The sequence below is a fragment of the Eumetopias jubatus genome, unplaced genomic scaffold, assembly GCF_037043125.1.
Source record: "Eumetopias jubatus isolate StellerSeaLion01/CBP00866 unplaced genomic scaffold, mEumJub1_p1.0 scaffold_4, whole genome shotgun sequence".
NCBI lineage: Eukaryota > Metazoa > Chordata > Mammalia > Carnivora > Otariidae > Eumetopias > Eumetopias jubatus.
Genome location: NW_028274810.1, coordinates 45,415,765 through 45,436,614, shown reverse-complemented (window position 1 = coordinate 45,436,614; position 20,850 = coordinate 45,415,765). Strand labels below are relative to the sequence as shown.

The following is a 20,850-nucleotide window of genomic DNA, read 5'->3' as shown; positions in this document are numbered from 1 at the left end:
ATCATGTGTTTCTCGGAATTTTCTAGTGGACAATGTTCCTCTGAAGGCCTGTCTTTGGGGGAGATGACAAGAGGTCTCCAGTTCTCACCCGTTGACAAATATGGTAAGTATATAGATTGTTCAGACTGATTAAGGGACCTGCCCCTAAGAAGGTGATATTTATTTGATGACAAGGGAGAAAAGATTCTGTTTTATATAATATCAAGAAATGGCGGATGCTTTAAAAATACTATATTATAAAAGTAAGAACTTTGATCTTATTAGTCTTATATAACTCAGCATTTACCTTTGAGTTTAATAATGTGTGTGCATAAGTGTGTATTTGTACAAGTATATCAGAGTGTGTGTGTACGTGGAAGAAGATACAACTCTCCTCATGAAAACAATCACCTGCATCTTGTGATATTCCAAACACCTTGTTGCCACCTTACTGAGTTCACTGCCTCTAAGCCCCACATCGCAAGTAGGTCAGGAGGAGAAAAACAAGAGAGGAGTCTCCACAATTACATCATATGCTGGGGGAGCTCTTCCCCTTTAACAAGTACCCAAGGGTAAAACGTAAACCCAGCCATCCCCTCAAAAAGCTAGAGAGGAGGTGAAGGTATCATTGATGGTTTCCATTTTGCACAGGACTACTGTAGAAGGAATTAATAAAGCTCTTTGAAATAGTTAACACAGTTCTGTGCAGCCCCTGGAAGCCAGAGGCTGGGTAATCACCCTTATCATCAGCTGCCATATTAATGTGCGAGGCCTGTAATGTCCTTTTTCCAACCTCTAAGCCTGAGAGGCTCTATATTTAATTGGAATTTTAGCACAATGGGCTCATTTATTCATGGGAACTTTTCTTGACAATATGGAGGACTGAAAAAAATGTACGTCATTTAAAGGGATCAGATTTATTACAAGAACTGGGTTTGGGGAAGAATAAATTGGATGATGCGTTCCCGGTTCTTTGATTTAGATGGCAATAGACCTTGGAAGCCCTCCGCTTCGGGATCCTCACCAATGCACCCCGTTTGCCAAGTTATTATTACCTAAGGCATTAGAAAGCCTTTAAGAAATGAAGGAAAAAAAAGTTTTTCTGGATAGATGCAGCCAAACTACTTGGGAACATTAAAGAAAGGAAACTTTGTGCTCTGACTCCCAGGACGTGTGTAGAATGCAGCCGAGTGCTTGTTATCATCAGCTTTACAACATAATTGGCCAGTCTGGTTACAGGGGAAAATGTGCTCTGTCACATCATCACATTTTTTATAGAGATCATATCGTTTTTTCAAACCTTTACAGATGTGACCACACAACCACAAAACATAGGGCACCCTTTGAAATGTGTGCTTTGACCAGAAGTCTTTCCTTTCATGGTGGAGGAAGCATTTCAAGATGAAGCATTTCATTAACGATCTGTTTCTTAAAGGAATAAGACTTTGAGTAGCATTCCCCAAGATGAAGACAGAAGTGATGCAGAAATGCAGAAGTTGGGTTTTCCCCTGCATGCGTGTACTGGGGTGGAAGAAAACATTAGGGTGTTTGGATGGTGCGAGAGCCCCAACAGACAAAGGAGATAGATTTACTGTCCCCACTTAGGAACATCACCCGGTACAAGAAAGAACTTTTAATTGCCCTCCGTTTTCATCGCATAAGCCAGTTGTGGTAAAACAGCTACTTTAAGACCTGTTTCTTCCTCTCCGCCCCCAAAGAGCAGGGCTAGGGGATGAAGATAAAATTACAGGCATAGCAAGGCTCTCTGTACTTGAGGCCTTTCACCCTAAAGTAACAGAACGTGCGGCTGTGGTTCTTTTCCTAAAGCCTATGGTCAAATTTCACATGGGTCCCTCTTCAGCGGAGCGGCCACCCAAGTGCCTGTCGCCCAACTCTGGCAATGATGCATCAGTAAAAATGTGAGCACCCACACCCCGCTGACTCTGCCGCCCATCCCCGTCCCTGAAGGAGAGGCACCTGCACTGAGCGACGAGCACTCCCAGGGACATTTCCCCTGGAGTCCCATGGGGAGAGGGGCAGGCAGGAGCCTCACAGGCCGCTAAAATCGCATGTGGTACAGTAGAAGGTTGATGATAGGAATAAAATGATCACAGGCTTATTAAAACATTTGTCTGTGCCTGGAATGAAGGTGCAGTTTCAGGCTGGATAAGAGGAAATGTAGATTTTATGTAAGTCCACCCAAAATTAGGAATCAGTGATGTGTACGCTGGTCCTGCCTCCCCTCAACTCAGCAACCCCTGACCACCCTGCTCCTCTCTGAGCCGGGCCAGTACCGCCCCGCCCACGGTCAGCCGCAGCCCTGGGATCTCCACATAAGACAGTGTGTGTGCCGCCTAACAGACTTTGACAGAGACCCTACTTATGAAAATAAATAAACCTATCCAACTGCATATTGCTAGATGCCTTGATGACAATGTAGATGGCTGAGTTGGTTCTGAAAACTCAGCTATCCAAGGGGAGCAGAAGCGGCAATAGCCATTGACAAATGTGCCCATTTTCACCGACTTGATGAACGAATGGCTTCCTTACTTGCAGGGGAGAAGGAACTGCTTACCTGCTCGTGTCCTGTGTTCTCTGGGTCAGTGGCCTGATCCTGAGCCACTAGTTGTGTTCTCTGGACACAGCAGGGGCTATTGCTTCAATGAGCATCAAATACCACTGGTATTTGTACCTGAGCTTTGATGGCCACTTAAAAACCGGGCGCTCAGGGAGGAAAAGCAAAACAAAACCTAACCAGAGGCAACCTGTGATAGAGAGTGGTTCTTTCCTTTTGCTCTATGCTTAGTTCCCCCTTCTTTTTATCACTGCCATTTGCTTAACTCTCATGGTGTCACACACTATCCGGATGGACGGTCTGATGTATGGTACCAACCTTACGAATTAATGTCCTATTTACAGATGAAGACACCGAGGCTTAAAAATGTTAAGTGGACAAATATCACAGAACCAGTAAGTAGTGGAGCCGGGGTTTAAAGCCAGATTTGCCTGACATAAAAGCCCATGCTTCTAGCCATCACAATACACCACCTTCTTGAACTGACCCCTTCTTGACTCCAATCCTGGCCGGCTTGGGTCCCAATCACCATTTGTGTTCCTCCGGTCTCAGCTCTCTGTTTGCATTTTAAATTTTGCCTTTGTTTTACAACTGCCTGCCAGCAGCCTATGCCCAGACTCTGCCCAGGAGCCAGGAGAAGCTGCCTGGCAGCTCTGTGGTGCACTGGGTGAGGCTGGTTAAGAAAAAATTGCAAGATGGACCGCAAGGCAGGTGAGTAACAGCTGAACTTCTATTCTGATGCAGGCTACGTGTCTGATCCCATGAGCCCGATGCATTTTCATTCTTGCCGGAATAATGGCAGCTTTGAGGACAGTGGCTGACAGCATTCCGCGGATACCTAAGGAGAGTTTCCCCCCAAACTGACAGCAGCAGTTCCAACCATGGCAGACTTGCTTCCAATTATAATATTTTACCCTCTAAGGTCTCCTTAAATTGGCTTGTTTATTCTGGTCCTATTTAATTCCCTACCACAAGTTGGGCTTTGGATTTGTGGCTAAGGAATGAAATGCAAAAGAACCAAGACAGAATGTATTTAAAGAATTGGTTTGAATTTTGTAACTGAAAGAACAAATTTATATCGTTACTTGGAGATGGGACCTAAGTCTGCAGTGGGCACTTAACAATTGTTATGTTTTCCTAGACTGAATTATCTAGACTTGTGTTTGAGAACTGTGGGTTTGATTTTTTAGAATATTGTTCATTTTCTTATGTTATAAATTATGTTACCTCTAGTGTCCAGCTCTGTAATTAAAGATTCTTTTTTGGCACACAAAATGGATGCAAGAGTGTATTTCATTCCAACAAGACGTCTTCTGAGTATACCTTCTTTTTTTTTTTAAAGATTTTATTTATTTATTTGAGAGAGAGAATGAGAGAGAGCATGAGAGGGGGTTGGGTCAGAGGGAGAAGCAGACTCCCTGCTGAGCAGGGAGCCTGATGCGGGACTCGATCCCAGGACTCCAGGATCATGACCTGAGCCGAAGGCAGCCGCTTAACCAACTGAGCCACCCAGGCGCCCTTGAGTATACCTTCTTTAAGACATATTGGTAATGATCTTCGGATCAAGATGCTTGCAAAATATTGCACTTCGTTATTTAGCCTCCTTTCTACATCATACCAAGTGCTCTGTACTTTGTTTGGGCATCTTGTTGCTGTCAGAACCAAGGTGTCATAGATGCTCTTGGTGTGGGTATGACACTGGCCCACAAATGCAAACCTACTATTTATACCAGAGTCTGGCACAGTGCACTGGAAGGATATCTGAGGTACCAGTCGCCTTCAAACAATGAGAAATCTGGGGGGTGCCTGGCTGGCTCAGTCAGTAAAGCCTGTGATTCTTGATCTCAGGGTTGTGAGTTCAAGACCCACATCAGGGGTAGAGTTTACTTAAAAAGAGAAAGAGAGAAAAACCTGCTCTCCACGCTCATTCTAACCAGGAAGACAGGAATACTTTCACCAAACAAAATAGTCCTGCATTGAAAGGCAGATTTGGGGGGAAAAAAAAAAACAGGCAGGAAACCATGTAAATTCAGTGTGATGATTACTGCTTTTAACCTCAGTAAGAGGAAAAAAATTAGTAAAACAAGATGGGGTAGCCTCTAAATCAAGGTTTCTAGATCTCAGCGCTGTTGAGGTATTGGAGGGAATTATCTTTGTGGGCGCTGTCGTGGGTACAGTGGGATGGTTAACGCCTTCCCGGCCTCCACTCCCAGATGCCAGTAACAGCTCCCCGAAAAAGTCGCCAGACATTTGTAAATGTACCCTGGGGGACAAAACTGCCCCAGGTTGAGAACACAGCTGTCAACCCAGAGAGGACAACTGCGGTCTTGAAGAGCAATGGAAGGAATATAGAGCCCGGTTGTGACTGTATTTAGGCAACTCTGCTTTCTTCTCCTGAGTAATGTGGGCTCATACACAAATGGAACTAAATGGGAAAAGTGCCGATTGTTCCCCTCATGTCTGTGGTGAGCTCCTCCGTCCTCCCCTCTCCTCCTCCTGATTAGAAATTAGGTTTCTTGAGGGCAGTTTCTATCAGAAAAGCAACCTCACCTCTAAAACCCTTCCAAGCCTTTTCTTATGACCTGTGGTTGCAAAGTCGGAAGTCCTCTGAACAGCTGAGTGATAGCCCAGTGCCAGTCCAGTAGAAGTTAAAAGCATGATACTTCCACTTAGAGTCACTCTTTTTTTAGCCCCCAGCCTCTTCATTTCCCTACCAAATTATTCTGGAGTCATAGGTGCTCTATCCCACCTAGCAAGTTGCCAAGGGTCTTTCGAATAAGCAGGAACAAGGAGCCTGAAGTGGGCAGACAAGCATAAGGCTTTCTGGTAAGGGGCTGGCTAAAGAGCTCCTATCTCTCCAGCTCTGTCTCTAGGCCTCTGCTCTGGCAGCTGTAGGGAATGAGCCAGCACCTAGCCTGGGGTTCTTCAGGCCTTAATCCCTCTATGAGCTAGGTTGAAAGGACTACCTTAGAAAGTAAAAATAAATAAATAAATAAAAATAAGTAAGTAAATAACCAGTTTTAACTAAAAGATTAACCGTAGATGTAATGCCGATTGTATGTATAATCAGGACAGTGCTGGGGTAAGCCAGGGTCCTCCCACTTTCCCATGGAATGGAGGTCCTATCCAGAGGAAGGACAGTTTGCTTCTGAAATACCCCTTTTAGAGGGAGATTTTCTAGAACAAATGTGTGAAGCTCCCTTTCTTTGTTTCCTTTAATTAACCACCTCCTCTCTCCACAATGTATCTCCTTAGGTTACCGCTTCCCTCTGGCTCTTGTCTTGTCAAGGATCTGCAAATAATGAGACTAATGTGTCTTGATTCCTGAGAAGGGGAACCTTTTCACAGATGTCAACCTGTAGTTCACCAACCCTTTTCATTATTGCACCTTTAATGGGGCCCAAGGATCATCTTAGAGCTTGTCTTGAGATCATGAGGTTTTGTGTGTGCGTATGTGTCTTTTCTCCTTGCTGAAAAAATGTCTCACTAATTGCTTTCTTTTTCTGCTGGTAAAAATGAACTTCTATGATCATGTTTTTGCATGCTTAGCACATTAAATTTTTTTTCTATGTGCATGCAGCACTGAGTCGCTTCGAAGATGTTCAATTAGCTATAATTGTAAGCCAAATTACAGCAGCACCAGGAGAGAGTTATTCCAACAGAGTGATTATTTAGGTTAAATTATTTCCAAAGCTGACATTTCCCTGGGAAAGAGGGAAAAAATGGGTGCTCGTGGTAGGAAAAAAGGCTAGTTCTAGATAATCCATCTGAAATTAAAGACCTGATTTCTTTCCCTCCCTCTCTTGTTCCCTGTCTTTACTTAATTTCCTTTCCTTTTTCCTTCCTTCTTCCCTCCCTCCCTCCCTCGCTTCCTTTCTTCCTTCCTTCCCTCTCTCCCTCAAGCAATAACCACTGGCTTTGGAGTCACTCAGACCTTCTATAGTATTTGTGTGAACTTGGACAAGTCACTTAACCTCTCTGAGTTCCAATTTAATATCTGCAGATGGTAATAATAGCATTTCTCTTGAAGAGTTACTGTAAGAATTACAAATAATATAAAGTTCATTTATAGTTCCTGACCACAATAGCAGATATTGTTGTAAATGTTGTTGTTGTTTATCGTTACTGTTATATCGCCATGTAGCCAAGGAGCAGTACTACAAGAGGAGGGCGTGAGAAGGATGGAGAATTTTTTCCCTCCTGTGAAAATAACCATCGATGACCCTAAGGCCCCACCATTGTGAACAGTAAGCTTCTGAGCTTACACTTCTGAGGCAGTGTGAGCCAAGATCCAGCAACCTTAGGATTGGCCCATTTGGTGATATCTTATTTATACCTGAAATCAAATCAGAAGAGAAATCAAATCCTTTAAATCAAATACAGGAACCAAGAAGTATTCCCCAACAAGGGGGATGCTGAGTAAAAATAGCAAGAAAACCAATGTATTGAGCACCTATTATGTGGCAGGAATAGTTTCAGATGATTTTAAATGCAATTATGTCACTTAGTTCTCCAAATAACTCTGGAACGGGAGTTTTTTTTTTTTTTTTTCCCTTGCTTGCTCAAGTGGATAATGAATCTAAGCTAGCACAGAATGGAACCACGTTTCAAAACTAGGTTTGTCTGGCACTAGTACCCAGGATCTGTTCACTACACAGTACTGCCTCTATTGTGTGGAGAAAGAGGAATACAAATAGCCAACGTGCACAATCCAGAGTCGTGGTAAAAGCCAACGAATCTGCAGTTCTGCGGTCCTGAGGAAAATTTGAGAATTAGCCCAGGAGAAGTTTCAGGGACCAGAAAAACAAACCTTTCCTGATTGCTGTGGCTCATTATTGCAAAGTAAAACCAAAAATATAATCATCATCATTTTCTCTGTTTTAATTATGGAAAAGAAGGGGCTGGAATAATCTCAAGGCTGAAAAAATACACATTGTTATTTTCTAGGCAGAATGAACCAGAAATGATTGACAGAAGCAAGACTCTCACCGTGACAAGCAGGAACAAAAAAGTTATGAGGGCAAAGCACAGCAATTAGGGAAGCCAAGGAGTTTCATGTTTTCCTCTCCTCATTAGCACGCTGGGTAGGGAAAACAAGGAGAGACAGCAGAGCCATCACCGGTAGGATCTGAATGCCTTATTCCTTCCTGGTTTTGTGGTGCGTGCAGTTACTCAAGGATGCCGATGGAGGAGCTCCCCCTGATCACTTCCCTTCCATATTTCAAGAGCCATGAGGGCAAAGAGGAGCCATTTGACACCGGTGATCCCTTCCCCAGAATCTGCTGAAGGCTCAGATGCCCAAATAATAGACTGTGGTCCAAGACCGTCAGCTCAATTAGCACCGCATGCCAAACATGCTGGAGAAGCAAAGTTCTTCTCCCTCCTTGGACATCCTACCTTTTATGAGGCTAACTAGAAATAAAAAGAGCAGGGGTTGCACATTTCTCCTCAGGCCAGAGATCCAAGGCAACACAGCAGCCGACCCGTTGGCAGGGTGCTAATTAAATTAGGCTTCTTGAATTAAAACACTGCCATGGGTGCCAGGCCCTGCTACGAGGACACATCTCCAAAGCACTCTCAGCCGAGCTTTATGTTTAATTAGTGAGCTAAAAAGAATATTATCTCAAGTATCTGTCTTTTAAGCAATAGGCTCCTATGCAGAAGAAAGGTATCTTCACCATCTTTAAAAAAGGTTTTAGAGCTCACTAATTTCACTAACCTCCATCTCTTCTTTTATCTCAACTAATCAGTAAAGGGTAAGATTCCAGCAAGACCATGAAATGCAATAAAAATAATTTGAATGCTGGTTTGCCCTTCAGTTTTCTACTCATAATAATTGATGGTCTGCTTAACACCACTTCAAAAATTAATCCACAGTGAAGAATATTAGGTTCTTCTTTCAGGTTTTTTTTTTTTTTTTTCCTTTCCCGAAACTCAAATTAGTCTAAGGGAAAAAAAAAAATCAATGTCAAAATTGAGGATAATTTGAAGTAATCAGAATAAAAATGAATGGGACACTAGCTGACGTATGTTTATCCTATACCAAGTAGGAGACCGTAGGAAGCAAAATAGCATCAAGCGGTTCTTGAGTGTCAACCCATGTCAGGATTACTAGAGGGTTTATTTATTTTTATTAAAGATTTTTTTATTTATTCATTCAAGACATAGAGATACAGAGAGAGAGAGAAAGAGAGAGAGAGAACATGAGCAGGGGGACAAGCAGAGGGAGGGGGAGACCCGCTGAGCAGGGAGCCCGACGCGGGGCTCTATCCCAGGACCCTGGGATCATGACCTGAGCCGAAGGCAGACGCTTAACCATCTGAGCCACCGGGTGCCCCTAGAGGGTTTATTAAAACACAGATTTCTGGACCTTCGTCGCAGGGTTTTAGAATCGGAAGCTTTGGAGTGGGGCCCAAGAATTTGTATTTCCCACGAGCTTCCAGGGGATGCTGATGCGTCTGGTCCTGGGACCACACTTTGAGAGGCACTGGCTGTGAGCTTTCGAGTCAGACTTGGGTGAAGTTCTGGTTTTTTCCCACCCATTACGGGACCTCTCGTGGGCATGTTACTTCGTCTCTCTGATCCTCAAATTCCCCGCCTGTAAAGTGGATAGAGTGATTCTTACCTCACAGAAAAGATTAAGAAAAACAACGCATGGAAAGCACATATCCCGGTGCCAGGCACATGATAAATGTTCCATAACAATCGGCCATGCTTGATATAACATGACTGAGAGAGGAATCAAGCAAGTACCAAGGGCTAATCATTTATTTCCTGGACTCTAATGAAAGGATCTTGGCTGAGAAAATTTAAGTGTTTGTAAGACAGCCCTAAGTTCAGGTCCTGCAACTGAGGCTAGGTAACAAAAAGATAGAGTAACACAAAAGGCACAACGTTAATAAAATTATAACCAGATTTGCAATGCGGTTAAACAGAAACAACTACCAGGGTCCCCAAGGACCAAGTCTTAGACACCTCTTGGGTGTCATTTCACATCTTGTCTCACCTTATGCCATTTGCCAGTGAGTTACCCACCATGGAGACAACCAACTTCTTCTTTTTTTTTTTTTGTTAGGGAATAACAAGTATTATTATTATTTTTTAATTTTATTATGTTATGTTAGTCACCATACAATACATCATTAATTTTTGATGTGGTGATCCACGATCCATTGTTTGCGTATAACACCCAGTGCTCCATGCAGTACGTGCCCTCCTTAATACCCATCACCAGGCTAATACCCATCACCGGGATTGTCCCCCTCCCCCCTCCCCTCTAAAACCCTGTTTCTTTCTCAGAGTCCAAAGTCGTGACAACCAACTTCTTGACCACGCCTTACCTCCCGTCAGGCCAGGAGACTCCCTACTGCCCCGCACCTCCCAGATCACTGCTACAAAACTCCCTTACTGCTCGAGGAGAGATGCCTCTGGCTCTCTAGGCGTTTGCAGCTCAACCTGGCTATTAACTAACACCTATGCAAATATGGAGGAAACCTTTGACCAATAGGAGATCAGAAGCAGGAAATACATTCTCCTTTCTCCAACACAATCCCTTGTCCTGAGGCACAGTCATTCTTAGTGCTTCAGAAGACAATTTGGTGAGACTGATAATCAGTCACCCTTGGTACTAAACAGCATCCAGCTCAATAGCACACTGTAGGGGTTGGTCTCCCTCCTTTCCTCCACATTCCTCCTACTTGCCTCCTTCCTGCTTCCAGGGATTGCATTACTGAAAAAGTAAGCAGCCTATGAGCTTTTGCCCAGGGTCTGCTTTCTGGTAAAACCAAACTACCATAGACAATATGCAGATGACTTGAATTTTGACCACTAGTTCCTCCTTAGTAAGGAATGGTTTGTAGAATGAAGGAATAGGGGGTTGAAGAATAATTCAATTCGTATAAGAATGAATTCACAAAGGACTGAGGGGTTCAGGAGGCTGCCAGGCTAAGATCACCATTTCAGCCCTGTTTCTTTCAGCACCTTCTGAGTATCCTGTTGTCCCCACTGTTAAAAGATAAAGTGAGGCATATTAAAAATGTTAGGAGTTTCTCTGAGCAAAAATCTATTCCAATAGGGCAACAGCAAACCAGAAGTGGTTAGAAGCGCTCCACCAACAGGAAATAGGAGCAAGACTTTTAGCAAAGATACCGAAGCAAAGCAAGGAAATTATTTGATTGGCTACAGCTTAAGCAGTTGCCTTACTTGGAAAAGCTTAGTTGGCTGTTTGTGATTAGTTGTTCTTAGGTTTTGATTTCTTAACCTTGAGACATTGGTAGGCTTAGGTTTTGGTTTGCTTATAGAAGGTGCTGAGGTATTAGAACCATGTCAAGCTCCTGGCCTCCTCTTGTAATTAACCTAACACCATTTTCCCTCTGTTTCAGTCTGTTACATGTGAAACGTTGTACTGAGCACCACTATGTTTGATCACGCCCTTTGTAAGTACCCCTATCACCAGTTAAAGTAGTACCAGTACCTGGTGTTTGCTCTCCTTGCTCTAGATTTCTGTAAGCTGATCTTTTTCCTCTCCCTTTTTGATTCTTGTTGAGTTCTCTCATTCCACCAATCTGCTTACTCATTTTCCTACTGTATTAGTATGTACCCATTTAGCCATCTCATCATTGCTGACCTTTATTTTACTTCCTTGTGTTCAGTGTCTCTCTGCAAGTTGGAAATGACTTTTTACCTGCCTTTCAGGAAGGTCTATCATTTGCATCAAAATGACTGGCTTACTGGCATTGGCGGGAGAGCACTAACCCCCCAAACAAATTCCATCTCTATGGTACTTCTCATTCTTTCAGTTTAAGCATGCCTCACCCCCAGGGAGGTCTAATGAACAAAATGCTTTTTTATTGCTTTTGCTTTTAACTTTTCAATGCTCATTAAATATGAGCTTCATGTACCTTTTAGTAGCAGTCCCAAAAAAATAAGGGAGCAAACCCTCAAGTTTTGTTATAATAGAGCCCCGCCTACTACAGTATAGCTCCTCCTTATCCATCAAGCCAGGGTTCTTCACAAAGAGAACAAGGAAACTGAATTAATTCACTAACAAGGAACAGTCTGGATTGGAAAGGCCCCAAGTTAAAGCTAGAGAAGAGGATGAAAAGCAATAGCGTATCGACACAAGATTGTTAGTCTACCGCTCTGCAGAACCCCAAAACTCTAAACGGTGTTTTGGCATCCACATATTCACCTAAAACCTCCACCTTATAGAATACAAATTCAGGGCATCGGGGGGGCAAGTTCAACTGGTCAAACCTATGCAAAGCAAGCACATTTTTAAAAAATTCTAATAATTAAAATAATTGGCTAGCTTAGAAAAGACTGTCCTAGTTAATTGGTCTCTACTGAAGAAATATTAGGCTTTAGGGAAAATGCATGTTTAATAGAAGTAATAAGTTATTAATACAAATGGAAATTCTGCAAAACGTAAAGTGAGTGGTGGAGAATGTTCAAATTGCTTGCTAAAGCTAAAGTAGTTTGTTCCTTTCTCCCACCCTATCCATTAAGCTATTAATTGATTTAAAATATTAATACAGCTCAAGAATCACAGAGAGACACCTCCTTATTTGCAATTTCCTATCAAATGTCTTACTATTGTATTGAAAATGATTCCTCATAAGATAAGCATACACTGTAGTTCATCAGAACCACAACCAACAGGAGTGCTTACAAACATTTATAAATGTTATTTATGTTCTTAGCCTGGTTAAAAACAGGTCCTCCTTTACCCCCTTATAATTTTTAAACAATATGCCTTAAAAGGCATGTTTCCTCCTTTTATTATAGACTCATGGAGTTCATTTTTCCCCGCGGTGCTAATTTATGGTGTTTATTTGTAAACATGGCATTAATAACTATCAACATAACATTTGAAGGGAGCCACTAGTTGTGTCTCCAAGAAGATGACAGGTTTTCTGCACCCTTAAGGGGGGGGGGCTTGTCACCCCACAAGGTCACTCAGGGATCTCACAGCCAGCAAATGATGTTTGCTATCCGGAGTTAGGGCTCTGGCACATGATGCCTTTGGAGAACTAAAATAACCCATGAGTGTGCCACAAAGAGTTCCCTTTTCCCACTCTTTTAAGGCCTGGTCAGAGACAGGTCTCCACTGAAGAAATATTAGGCTTTAGGGAAAATGCACCTCTTCCTTCACACCCTCTTGCCTCTAGGCCTTACTCTAGTTTGCTGTCTGCTATCTTTTTGCTTAACTTTTTATTTTAGATAATGGTCAATTCACAGGAATTTGCAAAAATCGAGTACAAGGAGGTCCTATGTATTCTTCACCTAACTTCCTCCAGTGGAACATCTTATACTTAACTATAGGACAGTATCAAAACCCAGTAATTGACATTGGCCTTCTCCCCTTTTTATAGGGGTCTGTTACTCACTTCTAAATAGAAAGAGGCTGGAGCCCTTATTCTACCAGCCTCAGTGGACAAGCTACAAGAGAGTGAAAATAAATGAAAAATGAGGTACTCAGAAGATAGAATATGTAAATCCTCTGCTTCTCTAAAGTTTCATACAACCTAGTTGTTTCCATGACCCATGTGTGAACTCTTCCTTGGAGTTGAATTATGGGAAGAAATACCACCAACAAGAGCATTACAATTTTAAATACCACTAAAAAGAGCGCTACAATGTTAAATGCCAATAACAAGAGCACTGCAATTTTAAAATCTCTTCCCAACCATTTTAAGACAGTTGTGTTAAACCATCACTTAAGAAGCTTTAGTTGTTGAAAAGTTTAGTCTCAGTTGCTGGTATCTTCATAGTCAATCCAAACCTTATTTTTGGGAACTTGTGTCTATGAATATTTGAAAAAATTTTGGTGTTTATTGTGCACCTTTATTCTTTATAATTAAATGATGTAATTATTTTGAAGACTCGATGCCTAAAGAGCCTTCCTGCTACAATACAAGTAGATCCTGCATAAAACTTAATTTTGGGGACACCTGGGTAGCTCAGTTGGTTAAAGCTCCTGCCTTCAGCTTGGGTCATGATCCTGGGGTCCTGGGATTGAGCCCCACATCTGGCTCCCTGCTCAGCGGGGAACCTGTTTCTCCCTCTCCCTCTGCTGCTCTCTCGCTCTCTCACTCTCTCACATAAATAAAATCTTTAAAAAAAAATAAAAAGTGACCTAAAACCATCAGTGATCTGGGTAAGCGCAAGGGAAGAGCAAGGTTGCCATGATAGCAATCGAATTTTAGAACTGAAATTGGAGATTAAGCCTCGAGCCCACATGAGGGGTAGCTTTATTAAAGACTGGCACATTAAACTGGATCCTGAAAGAGTTATTCACAAATTAAGATTAACTCAATATTTGCAAACAAATGAGAAACAAACCAGTATGAATGAAAGTCAGCAGAAATAACAATCTATAGATCCAGACTGCCAGGGATGCTAGATATTAGAAGAATCTATTTCAGAATAGAAAATAACTACACGTAAAATAGTTAAATTTTAAAAACAAAATGACATGAAGTAGGAAAAATTTAACAAGCAGCATGTGATCATCAAAAATAACAGGTAGATTTGGATTAAAGACTAAATACAACGTTAAGAAACGACAAAATTGTTGAAAGCATAAGCTCAGTGATGCATTAAGCAGAAGATTAGACAGATAAATAAAAGAATTGTCAGGTAGCTCCGAAGAAATTACACAGAATGCCACACTTAGGAAAAGAAAAGTTGAAAAATTTCAGAGCTTTTTGCTCCTCTGTAAAATAGGAATTAAAATACCTGCCCTATTTTCTTCTGTTTGCTGCTAGATTCTACTTCATGAGAACAATGCATGGTCTGTGTGATAATGACCTGTAAGTGCAAACTATTACATATCAACAAGGTGTAATCCAGACTCCCTCTGTCTCTTTCCATCTCTTTCCCTCAGGCTACCCTTACTTCTTTTTTTGTCATTGGTTTTCTTCAAACCATTCTTATTTATTGTACCCTGACTTTCCCTGGACATAACTTTTGGGAGGCAGGGTGATCTGGCCCTTGCCCATCAGCTGAAGTACTTGTTTTTTCAGGTGTGGACAGGACAAGCGTGAAGCTCTTTATCATACTGATTAGAGGTGCTCAGAATTGTGGCGATCCCTTGGCTTGGGTGGCTCAGGGTGCAAAACCATCTCACACTGAGTCTTAGGAGATGCATAGGCTAGATTTGGCCATGAGTACCAGATCTCTTGGTTGAGAGAAGGCGCCTAACATGCAATGGCTGACCAGAAGCTAACCCGGCCACAAATGTTCCCAGACTCAGCTTCACAGACCTGAGGGGTCCTCCTCCCCAGAGATGCTAATGGTCTGGGGGTGCAGCCTGGCATCAGGACTTTTTCAAGCTTCCCAGTAGATCCTAATGTGCAGTCCAAGCTAAGAACCTTTGAGAACAGGGCTCCCTCACACTTCTGTGTGCATCTGTTATCACCTGCCTGGCAGGCTTTCTAAAACACAGTTTGAACTGCACATTCTCAGAGTCTGGTCCCCAGCCCAGCAACATCAGCATCATATGGGGACTTGTTAGAAATGCAAACTCTCAGGTGCCCTGCAACCTTAATGAATGGGAAACTCTAGCAAATTCTAATTTAATCAGCCGTCCAGGAGATTCCGATGCAAGATAAATGTTAAGAATTCCTACTGCCAATGGAGCCATTTCCTTCTGGGTTCAATCCCAGCAGAGACACTTCCTAGCTCTGTGACTTGAATACCTTACTTCATCATTTTCCGTCTCAGTCTCGACATCTATAACATGGGGCTAATAGTACCTTCCTCACAGCGTTGCGAGGCTTAATGAGCAAAAGAGTAAAATGAGTAAAATAGTAAAAGCAAAATGTGTGAAGCTGTATTAAACCTGTTAAATTAGGATTCTGAAATCCCATTGACAGACTACTTTTTCAAAACAGGAGTTATTCAGACTTGAAGTCTCTGGTGCAAAACCTTGACTACATGTATTAATCACCTGTGGTGATTCTTTAAAGTCCTGATGCCTGACTCTCACCCTCAGAGATTTAAAAAAATCCCTCAGGAGAATTCTTATGCACAGCTAAAATTGAGAACCAGAGATTTAGATTTGAGTTTGTTAAGCCAATTTGTATGTGCTCAGAAGGTTTGTAATTTGCTGAATTTTGCTGCAGAATTCTGTGCTATGTAGGCAGCCACTAACATTATGATTAGTTCAGTGGGGAGAGTGTTCATTCTCAGAGACTTTCTTTTCTTTAAATTCATCCATGACTGGTGTGTGTGTGTGTGAGTGTGTGTGCATTAACTAGTATGTGGGATATCTGCTCTCTCCAGCTATAAACATTTGCATTGTCAGTGGGGATTACAAACAAGTAATGGAAAAACTTAGAGACATCTATAATCCAGACAACCAAAATGTTTCAACTATACTGCATTTGAAAACTTGCATTCCAGTGTCTGCAAAAGCAAGAACTAAGTTAGCGGTCCTAAAAACAAAACAAACAAACAGAAACAACCCACCAAGTTTTAGAGAATGAATTTGATTAGAAATTAGGATTTTGCATCTCTAAAAAGAAAATCTGAGAGAAGCAGCACTAAGTGAAATAGGCTCTAGACTGAAAGTAGGAGTTCTAATCCTGTTTCATCCCCTAACTCATGCGTAGCCCATTCCTCAGACCTTCTGGGCCACTCCTTTCTCAACCTGGTATCTAAAAAGGAAATGGTGGAGTCTTTGATCTCTAGTATCCCTATTACCTCTAAAGTTTTATAGAAATATCGTTTTCTCTTCAGTCAACAAATTCAGATGCTTCCTGCATCTTATCAACATCAATTAAATTTGAACTTAAAAAATTTTCAGGACAGCCTATAACATTATTTCGACCTGTTTTAGTTCATGTAGTCATTCATTGACCAGATATTGAGCATGTGCTGTGTGCCAGACTGTGTTCTTGGCACAGCAAATTGAACATGGGCCAGAACAGAGCATGTTTCTTCTCTCCTGAAGCTAACATTCTATTGCAGAACAAGTCAGCCCGTGTTACAGGAAGTGCGATTGTCAGAACTCTCCAGCTCCTTTTCCCTTCTTCACAGCATCTCATGTTTGCACCCTAACAGATGTACCAGAGAAAACGGTGAAGGAGGCCAAGGATGGACTGAAAAGCTGGCTAAGATTTAGTAATAGTCTTAAAAAGAGAGAAAGAAGGCACCTGGGTGGCTCAGTTGGTTAAGTGTCTGCCTTCGGCTCAGGTCATGTCCCAGGGTCCTGGGATCGAGTCCCGCATGGCTCCCTGCTCAGCGGGGAGTCTACTTCTTCCTCAACCCTTCTCCTCTCCTTGTGATCTCTAGCTCTCTCTCTCTCTCAAATAAATAAATTAAATATTAAAAAGAGAGAGAGAGAAAGATTCTAACAAATCATTCATTCCACCAAGGGATTAAAGGGCAATTTGTTCCTCACACCAGTCGTTTCCAAATTTTTAAGATTAAGGAGTACTTTTGAAAACTAAAATTTCTGTGGCATATGGGAAGTGCGGATTAGTCTACATAGTTACAGAACTACTTACCTGATTGCTTTTTGGCACAGGTTAGCAAAATACAGTCCCCATGCCAAATCTGGCACTTCACCTTTCTTTTGTAAATAAAGTTTTATTGAAACACAACCATACTCATTTAAGTATTGTCTATGGCTTCTTTTGCCCTAACGTGGCAGGATTGAGTAGTTGTGACTCTGTGTCCCATAAAACCTAAAATATGTAGGATCTGCTCCATTATAGAAAGACTTTGCTGACCCCTGCCCTCTAGCATGGAGTTGCTGTTTGAGTACAACTGTTGACCGCCTGACTGTGTACTTGGACACACTCCAGGGGCACACTTCCTTCCCTAGAAACAGCTAGACACTGTGCTAGGACTCTTACTTTTTCCTTGCAGCAACCCCAAGCTGCATGACCCACTCATTTATTTTTCTGACACTCACTTTAGTAGTATGTAGCCAAAACAAACCTCATATATTAATCAAAATCTTAGCAACTCATTTATGACAGCTGCCATGCCTTGCAGCTTGAGAAACAGCTGCCATGGGCTATTCACCTGTTCCATTTCACCAGTGCTCTGCAAATATTTTTGCTCACATAAGAGAGCGTTAAAAAGCTGTCAGTACACCCTCACACATTTTTTTCATTGACATCTACAAATTTTCATGTAAGTTTAAATAGTAGTTACAGATGTAATTTGTAGCATGTTATAAAATGGGATGTTTTAAGATAAAACGGTTCGGTCTCCTTCCTAAATGTGTCCAAAGAAATCAAAATGCTATCGCAACTTCATATCACCTCTCTCCATGTATTGGGTGCTGTGGGGGTGCTGTGGGGTGCTGTGGGGAAGCTACCCCCTTCACAGTCAGTCAATGCATTCATTCCCCAGCTGCCTGGGGTGGGGTCTGCTGCTGGCTCATATCGGAGTCTCTGTACAGGAAGTGCTTTTGACTGAAGGGAGCTATCTAGTCAAAGGTTAGGCTCTCTCCTGGGGAAACAGCCATCAGTGACTGGCCCATTGTGGGGACTCAGAGACCTGGCCCTCTGCCATAGGAGCTGCTCCAGAGCTCCCCATGTGATGGGCTGCAGCCTTAGGGGTAATGACATCAAAGCCCATTTTCTCTCTCCACCCATTCTCTTTCCCTCACTCTTCCATAGTGTTATTCCCAAGACCACGTCCCAGTAAACTTTCTGCATACAGACCTCTATTCTAGAGGGTTTCTGGGGAGCCTGACCTAAGATATCCATTTTCAAAAGTACATGACTAAGCTCTTCTTTAGCATTAGGAAATCTCATGTTATTTTTTTCTTAATTTCCATTCCACTTTGCCCCCAGATTTTTATCCTACTGTAGTATATTTGTATGTTTGAAAGTCTTTTTTTGATTGCCTTGTCATACTTCTCTGTAACTAAATTATTACATAAAGTAAAATTTAGGGGCGCCTGGGTGGCTCAGCTGGTTAAGTGTCTGCTCAGGTCATGGCTCCAGGGACCTGGGATCGAGCCCCCCATCAGGCTCCCCGCTGAGCGGGGAGCCTGCTTCTCCCTCTCCCTCTGCCCCTCCCGTGCTTGTGCTTGCTTGCTTTCTCTCTGTCAAACGAATAAATAAAATCTCTAAAACTTTAATAAAAAAATAAAGTAAAATTTAATTTAAACATTTTTTAAAATTCCAGTATAATAAACAGAGTGTTATATTAGTTTCAGGTGTATAATATAGTGATTCAACACTTCCATACAACACTCTGAGCTCATCATGATAAGTGCACTCCTGAATCCCCATCTCCTATTTCACCCATCCCCCACCCCACCTCCCTTCTGGTAACCATCAGTCTGTTCTCCACAGTTAAGAGTCTGGGTTTTTAGGGGCACCTGGGTGGCTCAGTCGTTAAGCGTCTGCCTTGACTCAGGTCATGATCCCAGGGTCCTGGGATAGAGCCCCGCATCAGGCTCCCTGCTCATCAGGAAGCCTGCTTCTCCCTCTGCCACTCCCCCTACTTGCGTTCCCTCTCTCACTGTGTCTCTGTCAAATAAATAAATAAATAAATAATCTTTAAAAACAACAACAAAAAAGAGTCTGGGTTTTTTGTCTCTTTTCAAAGTTTTCTTATGAACATAAATTTCTATGTGTGAAATTTCTTCTGGACTGAGCTATCATTACAATGATGAGTAATATGCATTTGCCAAAACAACATACATGCATTATAAGTTTTGATAACCATTACCCATAAAAAGCAAGAGTAGAGATGCATCTCTTAAGATGGTGACTTCTATTTTTAATTAGTTGATCTATGAACGAATATTATTTACTGCTAAATGAGTGTTGAACATCAGTTCTATTCCATTTTCTGTTTTATTTGTAATGATGTACAAATGCAGTATTTGTGCATGTCACATTAGTAAATAGATGGGATTGGAAATGGTTTGGTGTATGGTACTGCAGTGTCTTCTCTGACCTACTTGTGAGTGATTTATCAAAAGCCACAGACTGATAAAATACCAAAAGTTATTTTCCTACCTTATCAGCTGACAACTCAACTTAGTTTTCTTGAAAACAAAGAATGGAAAACCACCTGACTTGCAAAAGGATTTGTTAACCAGTCATTGAGGTCATTCCCATGCTCCATGCCTACACCATATTTCAAATTGTTCATCATGTGTGACATCCCAGAGACAACACAGCAAGTTGGTAAATGAAGAGTTGACACCTATTATGGAATGAGAATGGGAGACTGGCTAAAGGGGAGACCTCGAGTGCAACCAGTTTTCAGGTCCATTTCATGACAAAAGTGCATATGGATGTTGAACACTTGCAAAGTAGCCTTCGTAGAGAATCCCTTGAAAAGCCTCATTTCCCCTCAGGGGTACACCCCCACCAGCTTGAAGATATCTATGTCACCTTAGTACCAAGCTCCTGAACAAGTACGAGATTTCTCCTATAATTTTTTCCTTAACATAACCTTAGTTATAAGTAGACACTGAATAAAGACCAGGAAGGATCTCACAAAGGAGGTAGAGAGCTGGTTCTTAAATAGACTTTGGCACAAGCTTCTCTGTACCAGGAATCTTCTGTGTGCTCTATTTTCCCTAATGAAAAATGGGGGCATTGCATCATCACAAAGTATTGTAAGGTTTGCACAGATTATTAAACAGTCTGAGACTTCTGGAGGGAATTTCAAAAGGAATGTGTATTCTCAAATATCTAGCATTTTATCTGACAGAATTTATATTTCCTATCATAGTTTTCCTATCCTAGGGCATGGTATTAGGAGGAAGGAAAAAACAAAGAAAGAAAAGAAGGGTGGGCTTGAGGGTGACTTCGAAAGAATTCTAGCTATATTTATTCCCCGTTCCCTTGTACCTCTTGCTGCTGGCCATGTTGACAGGGAGATTCTTTTAAATGACACAATCAGGTGGGTATAGAGGACTAGAAGGAAATATTGCCCAAGGTCAGAAGCCTTTCCTGGGCTGTCCTTGAAGCTGTTAGAATATTTCACTTATTAGATGAATCTTTAAGGCTTTCTTTTCTTTTCCCAAGCAATCATTTTCCAAGGACATTAATTGTGGCAAAATTATTGATTTAGAAGTATTAAGGAACTCAACTTTAAATTTATAACACAAGAATTTATAAAACCACAGAAAAAGCTTAACTTAAAAAACTTTTACAGGGCACCAGGGTGGCTCAGTCGTTAAGTGTCTGCCTTCGGCTCAGGTCATGATTCCAGGGTCCTGGGATCGAGTCCCGCATCGGGCTCCCTGCTCAGCGGGAAGCCTGCTTCTCCCTCTTGCACTCCCCCTGCTTGTATTCCCTCTCTGTCAA

General features: G+C 42.0%; 1 protein-coding gene across 1 annotated transcript in view; it reads left to right on the top strand.

Annotated features, from left to right (window-relative positions):
* TNNI3K (TNNI3 interacting kinase) overlaps positions 1-3,375 on the top strand; it is a 314,577-nt gene extending 311,202 nt beyond the window's left edge. Inside the window, exons 24-25 of the mRNA XM_028102541.2 lie at positions 27-103; positions 3,299-3,375. Coding sequence (XP_027958342.1) covers positions 27-103; positions 3,299-3,375 — 154 coding nt within the window. The remainder of the gene's footprint in view (positions 1-26; positions 104-3,298) is intronic.
* The last annotated feature ends 17,475 nt before the right edge of the window (positions 3,376-20,850 follow it).